Source organism: Cariama cristata, unplaced genomic scaffold (assembly GCF_000690535.1).
Source record: "Cariama cristata isolate BGI_N322 unplaced genomic scaffold, ASM69053v1 scaffold7509, whole genome shotgun sequence".
Taxonomy (NCBI): Eukaryota; Metazoa; Chordata; class Aves; order Cariamiformes; family Cariamidae; genus Cariama; species Cariama cristata.
This window is the reverse complement of record NW_009633978.1, coordinates 4,365-22,096: the sequence shown is the minus strand read 5'-3', so window position 1 is coordinate 22,096 and position 17,732 is coordinate 4,365. Positions and strand designations below refer to the sequence as shown.

The window sequence follows — 17,732 nt, the reverse complement described above, 5'->3', positions numbered from 1 at the left end:
GGGGAAAAGAAGAGAAGAGACGTTCCTTCCCCCTGCCACAGTAAAGACAAACCGGGCAGCAGTGGTACTCATGTTGCTGATGCTTTAGAGATCAGCACAGGAAACTTACGCAGATCGCCTGATAGCAACATGCTCATGCAGATGTTATTTATTCCTGGTTCCCAGAAAAGAACAAAAGAGATCAACATCTATTTCAGAAATCATGCTACTATGCAACATTTCACTAGTTAAGCAGAATAGCAACTATTTTAAGTCCTGCATGTGATAACTGTATTTTTTATGAATTTTAACTTAATTTTACAAAATATTTTAAGATCTCATATATCACTACTTTTTAGACTTCAATGCAGAGAATGAGGTATGCATATACTTACTATTTTTATTTACTAGAGTTGTTAGAGGACCAAACTGACCTTGCGCATAGCCCTTTGAAATCCTGCACATAGAAAATGCTACACAGATGTTACAGAGGTTAGGCTAAGACAGACTGCAGAATTGGATTGGATCACCCAGCTTGAATGTCTGACTTATGCATCAATATTATACCGTTTTGTAAAGAGCGAAAAAATTCTTAAAGTAATAAAATACTTAAGCTTTCTTTCAATGTTTAAAAAAAACTTGAACTGTTTCTAAGGATTAGAATTTAATCTAATTTGAACATCTACAGATGAAGGTTTTAATTTGATCTCTCTCTGCATTTAGTATAGAAGTTATTTTTCTGACTATTGACAGTTTCATTAGTTTTTCTGATATTTATTAAGTACACTGAATTACACAGTGCACGCTCCATTAGAATATGGAGCGAGACTTGTTTTTCTTCAATAAATAAATAAATAAAGGCAAGTAACATTTAGTCAAAGGCATCTACAACAAGTACTCAGTTATAAACAGATCTAGGTGATTCCATTTAGTGACTCTGTACACCAAAGGAAACATACAGCAAAATACTGTACTTCTTCCCGCACAAGACATTAAAACAAACCTACCCTCCAAATGACCTCCCTTGATTGGGTTCTAACAAATATCTGGATTACTGCAATTTTTTTAGATTTTAATTCCTCTTCAGAAGACAAAGCCAGTAATTTATTTATTTCAAGTGACAGAACATGTTGCTTCTATCTCTATACCACATCCTGGCTGCCTACAGTATCAGATTCTAACTTTGCCTTTAAAACCTGGATGATATGTCTTCTCAATGTGAATGAAGACCCTCTTCTCTAAATGCAGAGACGAAATAAAGACCCTGGCTTTATCAGGACCCCACAAGCAAAACAGTGCCTTTTTTGTGTTCTCTTGTACTCATCTAGGTCTTATCTATGCCACATCCACAGGGACGGACCTTTCAAATTCTATGTACTGAATATACATAATTATTATTATAGATTATGCAGGCATTCAGTAACTACTACCACACCTTAGGTCCTCAATTACAAGGTACTTTTTACAGTCCAGTGTGTTACGGCCTTTGTTGAAGAAACAGCCTCTACTACAACAGCAGTAGCACAGCATGGAAAAATGATTCAATATGTGTTTTGGGATAAACAAAGCTTCTTGAACACAAGGAGGTTACTGCAACACAAGGATTCCAAGTATTTCATAAATAGTACAAAAATTACTCGAAGCTTTCCTCTCGTCAATTGTTTTAAACCTCCAGCTACCTCCCCCTCAAAACTGAAATATCTCAAGAACTGTGGTTTAACAGCAATACAGTTGTTTACACTTTGAAGACTTAAAACAAATCTAAATAAATAAATGGGAGACCATTCAAGCTCTCTGCCTTACCTTGTCAAGAACACATATGAATGTGCGAAAAGCATTTTTCAGGAATCTCCAAATCACTAAATTAAACTCTATGGTAGCAAGAAGAGCTAAAAGCATAAATGGAGAGTAAGTGGTAAGACCTACATTAACTACAATGTTCTTCAAAGATGATAAGATGCTGTGGGTAAATAACCGTTTTCTTCTCTTTTTGCTGTAAGGGTATGGGTGTATTCTGCTACAGATAAGCTGTATCTGCTAAGGGTGACAGGAATAAGGCATTTCAACTGCATCATTCGTACAATTACTGACTATTGCTCTCCCAAACCTTTTATGTGACCTCCCAGTAAAGTACAAAGCACAGTGCTCAGGGGTCAGAGGGGTTACTTCACAACAATAGGTCTCCTATAACTGGCATGGGTCTGCAGCAGGTGGAAAAAATTTCTTGTGTTCTGGGAGAATAGAGCCTGCACGGTTCCCAAAGAGCACTACCAGCCAACCAGAAACATTAAGATATATGCTACATAATTCATTTTGAGAATCTCTGAGAAGGGAGTTTGCCCTTTTAAATATTCCTTTGTATGAGAAGAAGATAGGTTAGAGGGCAACAGTCCCCAACAGGGAAGTCTGTGATAACAGGACAAATTGCTCCCCTTACCTTAAAGTCTTTGATAAGGATTTGTATTATACATGTTTATCGTGAAACACAACTATCTCCAAAACAAAAGGAATTTGCTATGCCCGTCGGTGACAGTCCAGTGAACTGCAGAACTCCTCTTGCACAACGCATTTGCTCCGCCGGTACAGAAATATAAAGTGAGTTCGTCTCCCATCTTCCCCTCCTCTTCTTTTAAATTGGATGTTCTGAATTTACAAAAATGAAGAGAAAATGTCATCAGACTTGCTGTCCAGACATTTAAGAGACTGGGGCTCACAGCCTCCACAGAGAACAGGAGAACTGGAAGATGCTGGAGGAACTCTCAAAGCAATACAGAATATGTGGGAATCAATAGGTTTTATTGAATAAGATGTGCACACCACAGTGGGATGCTCACTTTTACATATAACCAGAAAAAGTTGAAACATTTCATCTAAATGGAGTCCATTAGGTAGACTGACAATCTTCCTATACCCTCAGTCCAAGAAGTGTAATAATGCAAATTAAGTCTTTATGCTGCTAGACAAGCAAGGCTCTGTAGTACGGATTGTCTTCAATTATCCGGGAAAAACAAAGACGGAGTACACATAAGGAATGAAAAGCCCTCATTTGATGAAGGTCAACAGTTGAGGAAGAGTGCGCTACTTTTTGGAGTTTTCAGAAGCTGAATAATTTACTTCTCTTCATAATAAATATGTTTGTATAGTCAAAGCAGCAATATTCTGTTAATCAGGGGGCGTGGCAGTTTCCATCTGCTAGTTTACAGGCTTTTCAGGGCTACCATCTGTTTTTTCTTCATGTAACAAGTAAGCAGCTTGACTTCTAATGTTGCTTACACTCTCAAATCATTCAATTTTCTGACCGAGATCCAGAAAGCGTGTTGCACCTAAGACACCAAGTGCAAAATAAGCCACTCAGAAAATCCATTAGAAGACAACAATGAAAGAGTTTTGCTGTAACCTTTCCTCAACACCTGATAACATCTTGGGAGAAAAAAAAAATATTCCAGGGTTTGCCCTCTTTATATGGGTTTGATAACATCTCAGACTAAAAGCTTTGCACTGTTTACAAGGATGCTGTAACTTCTTACAAGAGGATCACTAAGTCCACTCTTACACAGGTAAGACGCATGCACTTCACTGTAAGTTTCTAGCAAAATTCATTCAAGTTGCAGCATAGCACAGCGCTCTGGAAGATAATGAAGTTACAATTTCATTACATTGGGGGGGAAAAGGTATTCTGCCTTTTACAAAGGAAAATCTGAGCATTGAGAAAGAAATATCTGGATTCAAGTTTTACAGGTGTAAATGGTTTGCTCGGGAAACTTATTTGTTCAAGAATCAAGTTATGTATTTAATTCTATTTTACAATCAAATGAGTACATATACTTAAGTGTATTTAGCAGAATACATTCGAAGGTACGTAAGAATTACAGACCACGTTAAAGTCCGAGTTTAAATATTTGTAACCCAGATTGTTTCCTTTATTGCACAGTGGACACTGTCTCATTATATGGCCAGGTTATCGCTGGCTTTAACAGAAACTACAACTTACTTCATAGTAAGGAACATGCTGTTATACTGAATTATGTAATATTACGTTTTCAAAAAATTGCATTGCTATGGCTGCAAAGAGAGCTTTCTCAGTTTGCTTTCCATATAAAGAGGCAATAATTACACATTTGAGAATGTGTAAGCAATGTGAAAGAACTTGACTGTATACCTCATCTTTCAGAAAAACTGCAAAAATACTAAATTGTCATATACTATGATAAGCTCTAGAAGTAGCCGTTTCAGCTAAAATTAAGCATCAGTCTGTACAAGAGTGAGAAGTCCCAAACTCCATGGTCTATGAATACTTGCAAACCAAACATTTCTGTAGTATTTAAGAAATTCTAGCTATGTCTTACAACCTCAACCACACAGCCAAGAATTTACATCAAAAAACTGACAAAAATACACAGAGAATTGAAATGTGAAGGTTACACCAGCAAAAGGAAAATATATCAAAATGATCATCAGAAAGATATTCATTGCCATGTTAATGCAGACGATTATTCTCGTAATTGGAAACTGTTACTGAGCATCCGAACAGCAACATCTAACAGAAGTTCAAAGCAGTCCTGAAACAGTGCTTCAACTTGCCAAAATGCAAACAAAGTTTCTGAAACTAACGCGTTCTCACTAGTACAATGCTATAATACTAAAAATTGAGGTGAAACTAAAACTCAGTTAAAGCCACCCTCAAATGTTTTAAAATCTAAACATTTGCCAGTTTGATTATGCTTTTTTTGCCAAATTACTTCATTTTAACATTCTTATCTTTCATTATTTTCATGGATGGGGACACAACAAACGAGATGACCCAGATTATTCCAGTTTAGTATTATTGCCTGAGTGATGGTGGGCTGTTTTGCCCATGACTGTAACTGGTGAGCAGTCTCCCTGTCCTTACCTCGACAACTCCCTGCCTGCACCGCATCCCCCCGACCCCGCCTCCGCTGACCAGAGTTTTATAGATTCATGGTAAATTGTACAGTATACATGCACGTATAATACAGATTCTCAACATTACTACATATAATTGACTGATCAAGTTCAGTACTTCAACAAAGAGACTATATTGCCTACATGCTTCAAATTATTTTTGTGATGTATCTTAAAGCCTTTTCTAAGATCACGCTTTCCTTATAAATTCTTCTGTAAAAACACTGATTGGCAAGACAAAGGTCATAATACTGAGCTCTCCTGACTGCAAACAGTTGTTTTAATTAAATTCTACTAGAGGAAAATAAATGAAAAAGATGTTTTTAACTACTGAACTTTTCTTGGCCAGCATTTCTTAAGCTACCTTTTGACTACTCACTGACTACAGTCTTAGTTATCTTAGTTATGTATTTTTAGTAAGAGGATGACAGCTACAGAGATTTAGTTTTTCATCATCCCGATCAGCATATTTGAATATACTGCTTTATGCTTTAGTTCTGTTTAATTCTATGTATGCTATAATTTTGCTTATTTAAAAGTAGGGTTTTGTTTAAAGTTTTACCAAAGCATACAAGAGGTGTAATAATATTACTCAACCACCTCCACCGGAGAGAGGGTTTACTTTTTCATCCCAGTTGTTTGAGCCTGAATAGGTTCCACTCCTGCCTGTACTGAAAAGAAGTAATCTTCAGTCCTTTTAGGTTACCAAAAAGAAACATACCTGAGTTTTTCTGCAACTTACAGATTATTACTGAAAACAACTTTTCACAAATTCTTGGAACCTAATTTTTTGTTTATGTTTAATAAGCTCCTGCTTTTCTCAAAACAAACTACTAAATTTGAATCAAAGCTATGCAACTCGGACTCTCCTGTCAATTAACTTGTACTTTTGACCAAAAGAACGGGGATGTAATAAAATTAAATTTATCTTTTGATACGCAGAATACTAGACAGACTTCCTATGTAGATAGACCTGTGTTAAATTTAAAATAAATATTAAAGCCTCTGATTTGATTTGCATTATCAGCATACTATCCAAGTACTTAACACAGCAAAAGGATGCAGTTTTTCAAGTTTTCAGCTTCTTCTATCTCCACAGAGCTATGGCAACTCTTTATCCTGAATGTGCATACCTTACACACCTATCAAAATACTTTGTCTTCTTACCTGATGTACTAATCTGTGCTAGGCCTGTTCACCCTACTGTCCCCAGTTACAGCCAAGAAATTTCATAAATTGTCAGTGCCACATAAGTGCTCTAAGTCCATTGCAGTGCCAAGTTAAACAGAAGAACTTAAATGAGTTTCAGTGGTAATTTAAAATTAGCCTTTATCTTGCACCAAAACAGATACGAAGCACTGAAAGAATATCACATCCCAGCTGAAATAGTATTTTATTAGCTGACAGACAGCAAAGGCTAGCTTCCAGCTCTAACTGACTGAGCAGCCATAGTAATTTTTTGTTTAAAAAAACTGTATTATTTTATATAATCTAGTAAAAGGTTTTTTGCTTACCACAAGCTAGAAATAAATGCAAAATAAGTTCCTGAAGTACTGGTCTGAGGCAGTAAAAAGCTAAACTAATCTTAATCAAGTAGCTTGAGCACGATAGAAAAAATATTAGAGAAATGTTTGAATTTTTTGATGTTCATATTGTGTTAAAATAGGTTGCTCCCCAAAAAGCAGCAGTTTGGAAATGTCTGAAGAAAGTACAGGAAACGACTTATAAGTAATTCTGCAATTATCAAATATTGAAAGGGAAATTTGATAGTTGTGGTGGGTTAACCTTGGCTGGCTGCCAGACACCCACCCAGCCACTCTCACTCTCCCTCCACAACAGGACAATGGGAAAAAAATAAGGTGAAGAAAAGCTCATGGGTTAAGATAGGAATAGGGAGATTGCTCACCAATTACCATCATGGGCAAAACAGTCTCAATTTCGGGAAAATTTATTTAATTTGTTGCCAAATAAAAATAGAGTAGGACAGTGAGAAACAAAGACAAAACTAAAACCACCTTTCTCCATACCCTCCCCTTCTTCTCAGGCTGAACTTCACTCCTTCATTCCTACTCTTCCACCTCCTCCCCCTCAAGCAGCGCAGGTGGGATGGGAAATGGGGGTTGCAGTCAGTTCATAACACTTTGTCTCTGCCACTTCTTCCTCCCCATGCTCTTTGCCTGCTCCAAGGTGAGTCCTTCCCACGGGCTGCAGTTCTTAACACACGGCTCCAGCGTGGGTCCCTTCCCCGGGGTGCAGCCTTTCAGGCACAGACGGCTCCAGCCTGGGTCCCCTGCGGGGTCACAAGCCCAGCCAGCAAACCTGCTCCAGCCTGGGCTCCTCTCTCCATGGGGCCACAGGTCCTGCCAGGAGCCTGCTCCAGCATGGGCTTCCCACGGGGTCCCAGCCTCCTTCGGGCATCCCCCTGCTCCGGCGTGGGGTCCTCCCCGGGCTGCAGGTGGGGATCTGCTCCAGCGTGGGCCTCCATGGGCTGCCAGGGGACAGCCGGCCTCACCATGGGCTGCACCTGCTATATCCATCCTGCATAGATGGAAGCAGTTTTGACCATCTAATCACAAGCTGAAGTCTGCACAATATGCAGTATCAGCATACGAACTCTGAACTCCAACCAAACACAGAGTTCCAAAAATTGTGTTTTATTGAGAAGGCCATTTTTCACCAGGCTTAACAGTCAGCTAGTACTCTCTAGCACAGAACTACAGGTAAACACTAAAGTTGCCTTCATGTCTGAGAAAAAGTCACTGGCATTGCAGTAAAAATCCTAAACTCACTGGTATCTTCACATTATGAAATTCCGTAAACTGCAAGTTTGATGTGAAGATAAGGAACTTAAAGAATCAATGAACCTTCCTGACTGTGATCTTCTCCTCAGCAGCAACCTCTACTTTCAAGAAGCCTGGGTTAAGAATTCCTTTGATTAATGCCTCTCAATAAGAAAAGCAGTGGAAACTACAGTTTCACAGTCCTTCCTCACCCTTGACCTTTCCCTGAAAGACTATTGAATGCTGAAAGCAGAAATGAATATGAGGTATGAGCTTTTACAATTTACAGATAGCTGGAGAAAAAAAAAAAAAGTTATGGGGAAGGAAGGAAAAAGGGAGTGATACCCAGGTTTTTTTGTGTTCACTTGCTAGTTCAAGCTCAGAGTGACCACTCTACTCCTATGTGTACTTCACAATGCACTAGTTCAGAGCTCTGATTTACAGCAAACACTCAAGATCTACATTAACAGTTCAGCCTCCGCCTTTGGCTATCGCATCACTATGAAAATTTCACTAAGCATGTTTCAGCATTTAGCATCTTATCTAAGGCAGGGAAGAGGTTTTAAGTCACTATCTAAATTGATTCCTACAGCTATCATCTTCGAGTATTCCATGCAAACATTTCTGGAGCTCTTAGCTTTGTCTGCTCTGCACCAACAAACAGAAGTTCTCTTCCACTCCAACTTAGCCAAATTAGCATCACAAGAGGAAAGACCTAAGAAACCTCTGGGCCTCAATGGACTAGTTTTGCTATTCTTGAATGCGCTCCAGTGTGACACATCTAAACTTCCATACAAAAGCCCAGGAAGAGGACCTAAAACTTTGTATCTTGGTTTCTTGCTTCTATGAAGAAAGGGAACAGAAAGACTCTTCCAGGCTAATGAAGATTTGTTATGCAAATAATCTAGTTTTACACAGGTCAATAAGGAAAATATGAAATGACTAACGCTGACAACAAAAAGGCACAGACAGATCCTGCCAAGAATCTTATGACAGTATGGAAAAACAAAGGTGATAGATGCTGTTACACGTTACATATCAAAATAGAAGGGGAAAAACTATGTTGTACGCTGCCACACTGAAACAATCATACTTCATACAGCAAGCGCACATGTACCTGCAGCTGAATTTGTGTGGAATTTAACCATGAGAGAATCCTTTGTTGTGAATATGACCACAACTGAAACCTTAACTATTAACAAAGCATATTCTGGAACTCACAGATGTAAAATATTTTCACCTAGGCACTGAGACTAACAGAAGCAAACAGAAGTGCTTTGCTCGCTGGCACTAGGAAAAGTGGACAGTAGAAAATAACTACATGTTCTTAAGGTTTGCCAAGATAAGAAAAGGGGAGCTCAACCTCTCTTCCTACTCAGCAATGCTCTAACTAGCCACATCTTACTATCAAACCTTCCCACTTCCCAACCCAATTATAATTTCTACCATATTCAGCTTTGTGCTTTCCACAGGAAAGCCTACCTCACACTCAAAATACTAGGGAGAGCCTGTATCATACAAAAATACTAGGGAAAGCATAAAAGTTCATCAGAATAAACAGTAGGATACCAAACCAGACAAGAGATTAAGTGAGAAAGAACCTCTAAAATATATTAGGATCCTAGATTGCACCTCATGTCTAGTAAACCTAAACAACAAAACATCAGTGGTAAATTGCCTGTAAATTAAGTGGTATCAGTGTGCTACAATATTGTACTGTCTATCTTTATTACAATCATCTTTTACTCACAGTTTGTGGGTTGGTATCATCTTCTCCCATAGGTTCATCCACAATTTGCTGTCCATTCTGTAAAAAAAACAGACGCAGCAAGTTACTAGAAATGTTGAATCCAAGTACAGAAAGAAATATATTACAGATGTGCTTTTATAGCACGCTACTATAGAGGATCAATTGTTCTCTTCTCCATGTTCTATTTAAAAAAAAAAAATAAAAATCACTGAAAGTAAACACAGAAGACTGCATATTGCTGGCATGCAATGCCGCTCTCGCTTTGATCTTCACATATTATCAAACTAGACGAAGTCACAGTAAGAAATACATAAAACAATCTGGCATTTGAAGCCTTACTAGTACACAGCTAGACATTATTTTCCACTATTACAACTTCTCCAAAAGAGTTAAACCTGATGAAGACTGAACAGCAAAAAGCCACAACAAAGGCCAGATAAACAGGTTCTTTTGTAGCAAATCAGTCCTTACTCTACCATGACTACTTCAAGAAAATTTATAACTACACTGTAGCCTTATAAAAAGTGTGAACACAATGCTAATTTTATTAGCCAGCATCTACTACTTTCTGTACTTTTCCAAGGACCATTCTCACAAGCCATACAGACATATGCTTCCGAATTTGAAATTTAGCCATAAAGATTTAAAAAAAAAAAAGCTTAAATACCTTGTTGATCAACAAATGCTTTCTTTTCCTTGTCAGTGATACTATACTTGGAGAATCTCTAAGAGACATTTTTCTCAGAAAGACTTAGAATGATCTTGCTTACACAATAAGCAGGAATATTAACAAGTTGTAAGGAAAAAATATGTATTTCTTAAGTTATGGTACGGGGTATCACCTGGAGCATTAATTTTTAGTTTGCTCCTAAAGTTTAAGAGCAATTCAATATGATTTTAGAAACAAATGAAAAGCTATTAAAAATGGTTACATTTTCCATTACACTGGAGGAATAATTTAGGTTAATTTGTGCATTGTTTCCCTAGAGAACACAAAGCCTATTTAATCGATTTTTTCGGAACTTAATTTACTTAAAGTTACACACAGGTGTGAATATTTTCTAGATGTTAGAAAGTTAATAAAAGCTGTTCAGAGATTCAGAGATTTTAGCTTCATTCTATACCTTCCTTCTCACAGTTCAGCTTTTCTGCAGACTTCTTATGTGGAACCTTCCTAGCATTTTTCTGTAACAACTTCTGATTAATATAGTCTTCCAGCTTGCACGTGGCTGGAGGAGAATCTTTTACATGAAGTGACAGATTAAATTGTAACCATTTATGAATTCTAATTTTCAAATACTGCAAACACACGCAATGTTCAATCTCAGATGATTACCAGCTCTCTACCAAATTTCCTCCTGAGCATATTTTTTTTGCTAAAAGATACATCTGGATAAAGTTGAATTATGAGAATTATAGATTGTCCAAATACAACACAGGTGTTTTTTGGTTTTGTTTTGGTTGTTTGTTTGTTTGGTGGGTGTTTGTTTTGTTTTGTTTTGTTTTTTTAGGGGATGGGGAGGGGAAGAAGATTGGGCTTCCGATTGTCTCTCTGGTGCAGAGCTCTGGCACATGGTAGCACTGCCATTTTCTCATCTTAACTGGCTTCAGGAAGATACTCGAGACTTTTAGTATGACTCTAGTCTACTCTAGAAGTCATCTTTCCATGATGGAGGACTAGTAAGAAATCAGCTTCACACATTGTAGGTTACTACACAGGCGAATATAATCTTTATAAGCTGTCTCAGTTAAGGCCAGTCAGTACAACCTTCTAGTTGCACAGCTAAAGGTAATTGGATAAGATGATGCTCCCAAAAGCTTGAATTCCCCTCACTGTAGCAACTTTTACTTATAGTGTACAGGCAGTGAATATTGTACTATCCTTCTTTAAGATACATAAAAAGTTGAAATTATCAAATAGAAGACCATAAAAACACCAGCTTAGCTAAGTAACAGAAATGAGTGTTTTTAATAAAGCCCGTTTACAAGGAAGCATATTGTGCATACGTGTATCATTACCATCAAGGTCACAAGTCACATACTTCCCCTTTTCTCCTATCTATGGCATATATTTAAATTAACTTAACATTTGTATTTTAGCTACACATCTCTATATTCTGATCATGCTACAAGATAGCTTCCAAAGTATCTCATCAATAGGAAAAAATGAGAAAAAAAAACAGTCAAATAAATAAGACAATTGACTTTAGCAGGAAAGGAGGAGTCTATAATATCCTAACAGCTAATGATGGCTAAACTCTGGGGCCTAAAGTAAGGCAATTTGTGTATCAAAGCCATATGCTCTTAACTGACTCCACATGCAGATTTTCAGAAATAGTGATTCTTGCTGCAACGATCATTCTGCTGAATAATAATGAAGGTTAACTGCAGGTTAAATAAGAATTTACTACACAGCAAGCTTTAAGATTTCATGTTTACTATTTTAAGGCAACTGAAACAGTTGAAAGTGGAACACACTATCAGAAACTTGAGACAAGCCTCTCTTTGAAGACAAAAAGGCGATATTAACCTCTGCTTTTAAAAAGGCTCTAATCTTTAACCTCATTGACTTTTTCAACATTTTATCAGTCTACCAGAAAAAACACAGCAAACTTTTGCAACACAAATGAACCGCTTTGTACAATCTGGTTTTCCTGTTTAATCCTGCATTTCTTTCAGTTACTTTTCAGTTGAATTCGAGCAATGCATTCCAAACACACTTCTTGGAAGTAGGAACAAACTCAAGAAATCAGCATGTGCGCCATGCAGTCATGTCTGAGCCAGATCACTGGATTAGCAAGATCTTTTTAGATAGGTCTACCCAAGCGATGATTACGCTAAAGGAATCACTGGATGGTAGAACCAGTTTTTCTCAGAACAGTCTGAGCCATGTAAGGTAAAGAAGAATATGTATATATGATTTACGGTTTGCTGGTATATCATACTATTAAACAGAAAGCAGCTGTGTATTCAGGAAGTCTACAGTGTACTGCCTTTCTTACGAGTTAAAATGTAAAGCCACAAGGTTCCTACCAGAAGCAGCAATATTTAAACCACTGTGCAGTGAGGAGGTCAGCAGCACGCTTAAGAGGTGAGAGAATGAAACAGGTTCCATTTTGCTGGGCATAGACTCCCTCTAGTATTTAACTAGAACATAGGGCATGTTTCAACGACATAACGGATTGGGTCTCGATATAATAGTCTGACGAATACAGAATAAGAGAAGGCTGAATTTATCTTTCACCTGTACAGATTGGTCCAATTCAAAAGACAGACTCCAGACCTTGAATATTCTTCAGCTGCACTCCTCCCACAGTGGGACACTAAGCAAGCAGAACGGATCAAAGATCTGGTCATTTCTAGCACTCTGGCTCCAAAAGTAGAACATATTGCAGATGACAGCACAAGAGAACTATAACAAAAATAACAGAAAAGGTCCACAGAGAGTTTCTGCTTACACCTAAACACATCAGCAATCAATTTACGCCATGAAAGGAGAGTGCACATCCCTTATAAAGGTAACCTACAAAATGCTCTTCCAATCCACTCAACTTCCACTTCCTATTCTGTTTTCCAGTGGAAACAGTCATGTTAAGTTAGCTACAAATTTGACTTCCAAAAGCTTTTAAACCTGTTGCCACATTTCACTAAATTGGCAGAAATGAATACTTAAACACAACTGGGTTCCAGCAGTCTTCCTGAAGGCACATGGACAGGAACACAAAACAGATCCTACAAGTTCCCTAACTAAGCATAAAGAAGACAAACATCGGGGAATCTGCATCAGGCATCTGGTAAATGAATGCCCCCCCATATGAACTGACAGAATCTCTGACACAAAAGTCAATCAACTACAAAACAGGAAATCAACCATCAATATTTCTAGCAATCAAAAATTACAAGTTTAAACTCACTGTACTCTTAGGATATAATGAAGTACTTGCTTTTCCTGGCAAAAAGAAAAAACAGTTTAAAGAAGGGTTTGGGGTTGGTTTTTTTTTTTGTTAATTCAGATTATTTCACTTCTTGACCAGTAACACGTGCCCATAAATAACCGCACTGGAAGGGACCAAGAGGCAGCAAGTCGTAGCGTATGTTAGGGTATTGCTATTAAGAAAACACAATCATACTAAATCCTTTGTAAGAAAGGAGTACCTCAAGAAACGTAGCCCAGATCCCACCCACAATCAATTAACCACTTTTGGCGAAGCAGGGAATATCCTACATTCTACACACTACAACTATATATTGATCTACAGTCTTAACATCACTTGTAATTTTTTTTTTTTTTTAATTATGGTTCCAACATTTAATGCAAGAGATCCAATTCATCTCAGAAGTCTGGCAAAATTGTACTGCCTTGGGAACCTCCACAATAAATCTAATGCTATTCCCATCTATCCTTCTGATTAGCACTGGACCCACATGGGTAATCTTGTATGTAAAATACACCATCTAGCATCCATAACAGCAATTTGAGCTTACCAATTTGGTGCAGAATATCTTATTTTAATAATAATGCCAGGTACCCATCATTCCCATCACACAGGTTTTTTTACAGGTATCTAAACAATATTAATTGCAAAATTAAGTGGACAAAACATTCTTTCCTGTAGTACTCACTTTTTCCTATTTTTCCCATTACTGTCATCAATAATATTACAGATAGTATACACTTGAAGTTTTTGGATTTAGATTAGCATCTTCATTCTCACATTCTGTTTGCAAGTCAAAGTTCTGCTAATTTTGACTTACCTAGCTGAACTTCATGTTCTTTCCTACAGTTTAACAGGATTTTTTTCTGAAGGACATCATTTTGTCCTCAAAGCTTCTTCGATATTAGACACCACCAAATATCTTCTTCAACCCCCAAAACATCTCTGCTTCGCATTTAGACTATTGCTGGACTATTTGGGGCTGTTTAAGTAGCTTCTCTGCCAAATATTTTAACTTTTTTACCTGACTATGGTTGTCAGTTATTTTAAAACCTCTTATGAAATTGATACCAGTTACAGCTTTTGGTATAATTCTTCTGCCATTAACCTCAACATTTCCTAAGTATTAATATTGGGCTTGAGCATGTTAGCTAGTCACCAGACTTTATACTATTAACAGAGTTCAGTGTATTATATAACTATTGACTTTTCCATGTAATTGCTGCCTTTTAGGAGAACCATATCCCTCAATTAAGATATAATAAAAAACATGTTATATACTTAACAATTGGACAAATCAAGAATTAAGAACTCTATATCAGTGCAGGATGATGTTTTGAGTACACAAATAAGCAGACAAGATAAGACGTCTGAATCACAACATTTAAAAATCATTAACTGGAAGTTTTAACATGCTAATGAGTAATACAGGCAATGATTTAACTGTGCTTTGAAATTATAATTTAAATAAATTACCTGGATAAGACTGGTGTTTCTCCCAGGTAGTTCCTAGTTTTCAGCTACCAAAACTTCCAGACTTAGCCAACAACTTTTAAACGCAGTTACAGGATTTAATAAAAAACTTCCCCCCCTGCTTTAAACCGTCTGAAATAAAGTTTAGAATACCAAAAATAAATATTTCAAAACACACAAGAACTTTATTTAGTTCTTGTAACTCGTCTTTTCAAGGGACTCCCAACTGACAGATAAAGCTCAAGAACGGTGCCATCCTTCAATTCAATAAAGCTATAACCATGCTTCTGGCTTGTTTCAAAGCAGCACAGAATACAGTATTCCCACTGAAACATTCATAACAAATTTGCTGTTCGCAACACAAGGCGCTGCATGGAACTACATTCAGTAAAAGCCTTTCGAACTGTACACGCTCAAACTTGCTATTCTGAGCAGCAACGAGCTACCCTGAGAAAAAATTCTTAGGTCTGCAGAAAAATAGTTGAAAATAGACTGAGAGGACCTTGAGAGGTCATCCAATCTATCTCAGTGCACCAAGGCATGATCAGCTATTCCTACAATGTCGCTCACAAGATGTTTATGCCTAACCCCTTCTTAAATCTTCAGTAATGGAGTTTTCACAATCTATTCCAGTGCTTAACTAAAATATAAGGCTTTAATAGGATCTGAATTAATGACTTGTGCCCTAACTCCTGAGCTGTGAAGCTGCACGGATCCAAAGCACTTATCTAAATCCTGACCTGATTAAAACTTATTATATGTAAGTAGCAGGAGTGAGCTATCATCTTAGACTTCTTTAGCGGTTCTCTTATAGTATACATTCAATACATTTTGCATATACTATGTAAAAAATAGGACACGCAAGTCTTAAAAACTCCCTAAATTTTTTTTTAAAAAATCAAACAAAAATCTAAAGACACGAGTCTTTATTTTTATCAAACATAAAATTACTGCAAGTATTTCTTTTACATAAAACTTTGTTACTTCATGTTCCATTAATTCAACATAATTTATTCTAAACTTTATTGACTAAGGTGACTGACTTCTTCCTTTGCTGAGTATTAAAAGAAACAGCAGGACATTGAAGCTTGCCTCCCTGTAGACAATCAACCTCGGATATAAGCTATTAACATGCAGTTCATTTAGGTACAAAGCCAAACTTCCTTAAGTTAGGATACTTGGGCAACTTCAACTGTGTGATTTTGTAAACCCTATCTACTTCACACTACCACCTCCTCCTTATCTAATAAGACTCAAGAGTATAGTTTAACTACCACCTTCTTATCTAATAAGACTCAAGAGTATAGTTTAACAATACAGAAAAGCAGTTCCCTTTCCTCCACTGTGCTGTTTTCCTTGGCACTGGCATTTGTCCAGCCCTGTGCCAAGTCAGGTCAGAAAAGGAAACTAAAAAAAAAGCAGTCTGCAGCTCTCAGTGAGTTTAATTCTCTGAATTCACTCAGCTTGAAGTCAGACAAGTGCCATGGCATTATCCAAGATGCTGGACATACAGTATCATAAAAATCTTTGTCCAGGCCAACCACTTTCTGTAGCTAAAACAAGCTCCAAATCATGTATGTTCATCGCGGGGCGGGGGGGAGATGCAGACAGGGAAGTGAAATTTTCATTTAGTTCCCTACCTGTACGTGTGGTAAATTATTACACTTAACACATCAATTCAGCAGCCTTAGTAAAAAAAAAAAAAACAAAACCAAAAAAAAAACCAACCACAAACAACAAAACACACACACAAAACACACCACCTATTCTCCGTTTATCTGCTCCAAAGAGGGAGAAGAAATATACATGCAGAAATCACTTGCTTCAATACACCCAACCATTGCTGCACACGTGAAAATACAAGAAATTCCTTCCCTGCTCGCACACAGTATCCTAAGAGTGACTCTAGCACCTGACAGTATAAAAATCTTGTTACCAAGACTGTCTTTGCACGAGAAGGCAGGTACGCTTCACCTTCACTGCCTTCTGCAGGCCTGGGCCCACCCAAACGCCCCGCGCCCTCACACACAGAGGGGTACGTGCGGGGTCCTCCCCCGTCAGTCGGGGCAGCCGACGGGCACAGCACGGCTGCCTGCTGCAGCTCCTTGTAATGCACACACAGGGTGTCAGACATCAGTGGGTTTCTCAGAATCTCTTTGCATGATAAATGACAAAGGCTGCAATCTAATATTGAAGTAAACTAAAGCATTACTCGTTTACGCTCGTTTTGTCATTTAGCTATTTTAATAAATTCTACTAAGAAGGTAGACTAAGCTATGGAGCAACCTCACTATTTCCTAAAACTCAGGATTTCCAAGGTGGCTATACAACAAAAGTCAACTGCTGAAAGACAGGAGGAGAAAGACTCCCTGTTAAGTGAAAAAAATTGTTTAACACGCAAGTCTAAGTTCTAACAGTAACTAATCTTGGCAATCACGTTTTGTAAGGAATAATATCAATAATATTCATCATGGTCTGATTACATCCTGAAACCACCACCTTTTGAGTCTGGAGGACAAAGAAGATTTTATTTTTCAAAGCTATGTTTTGCTGGACATCACAATAAAATATCATTTCTTCACATCTTCTGTATATACTTAAGCATGTTCCGATAAATTAATGTTTGAAATTAAATGTTAATTTAATTACTGAAATTAAATGGAACCTTAGACATTGTGTCAGAAAACAGACCTAGACAATAATAATGTATTTAGAAGACACATGCTACTTTTTAAACAGTTGAATTGCTTCACTCAATAAACAAACAAACAAATAAATAAAAATTAAACAAACAAAAAGGCAGCACATTTGCTCTGAAAGAGTTAAGTGGAACATTAAGCATACCACAGGGGGTTCCTTGCATCAAAGGGAACATATGGTAACTGTTATGGA

The 17,732-nt window shown here is 37.4% G+C and overlaps 1 protein-coding gene across 1 annotated transcript in view; it reads right to left on the bottom strand.

Annotated features, from left to right (window-relative positions):
- RPS6KA3 (ribosomal protein S6 kinase, 90kDa, polypeptide 3) overlaps positions 1-16,681 on the bottom strand; it is a 64,514-nt gene extending 47,833 nt beyond the window's left edge. Inside the window, exons 1-2 of the mRNA XM_009706980.1 lie at positions 16,664-16,681; positions 9,433-9,489 (exon numbers count right to left, since the gene is read on the bottom strand). Coding sequence (XP_009705282.1) covers positions 9,433-9,489; positions 16,664-16,681 — 75 coding nt within the window. The remainder of the gene's footprint in view (positions 1-9,432; positions 9,490-16,663) is intronic.
- Between the last annotated feature and the right edge of the window lie 1,051 nt (positions 16,682-17,732).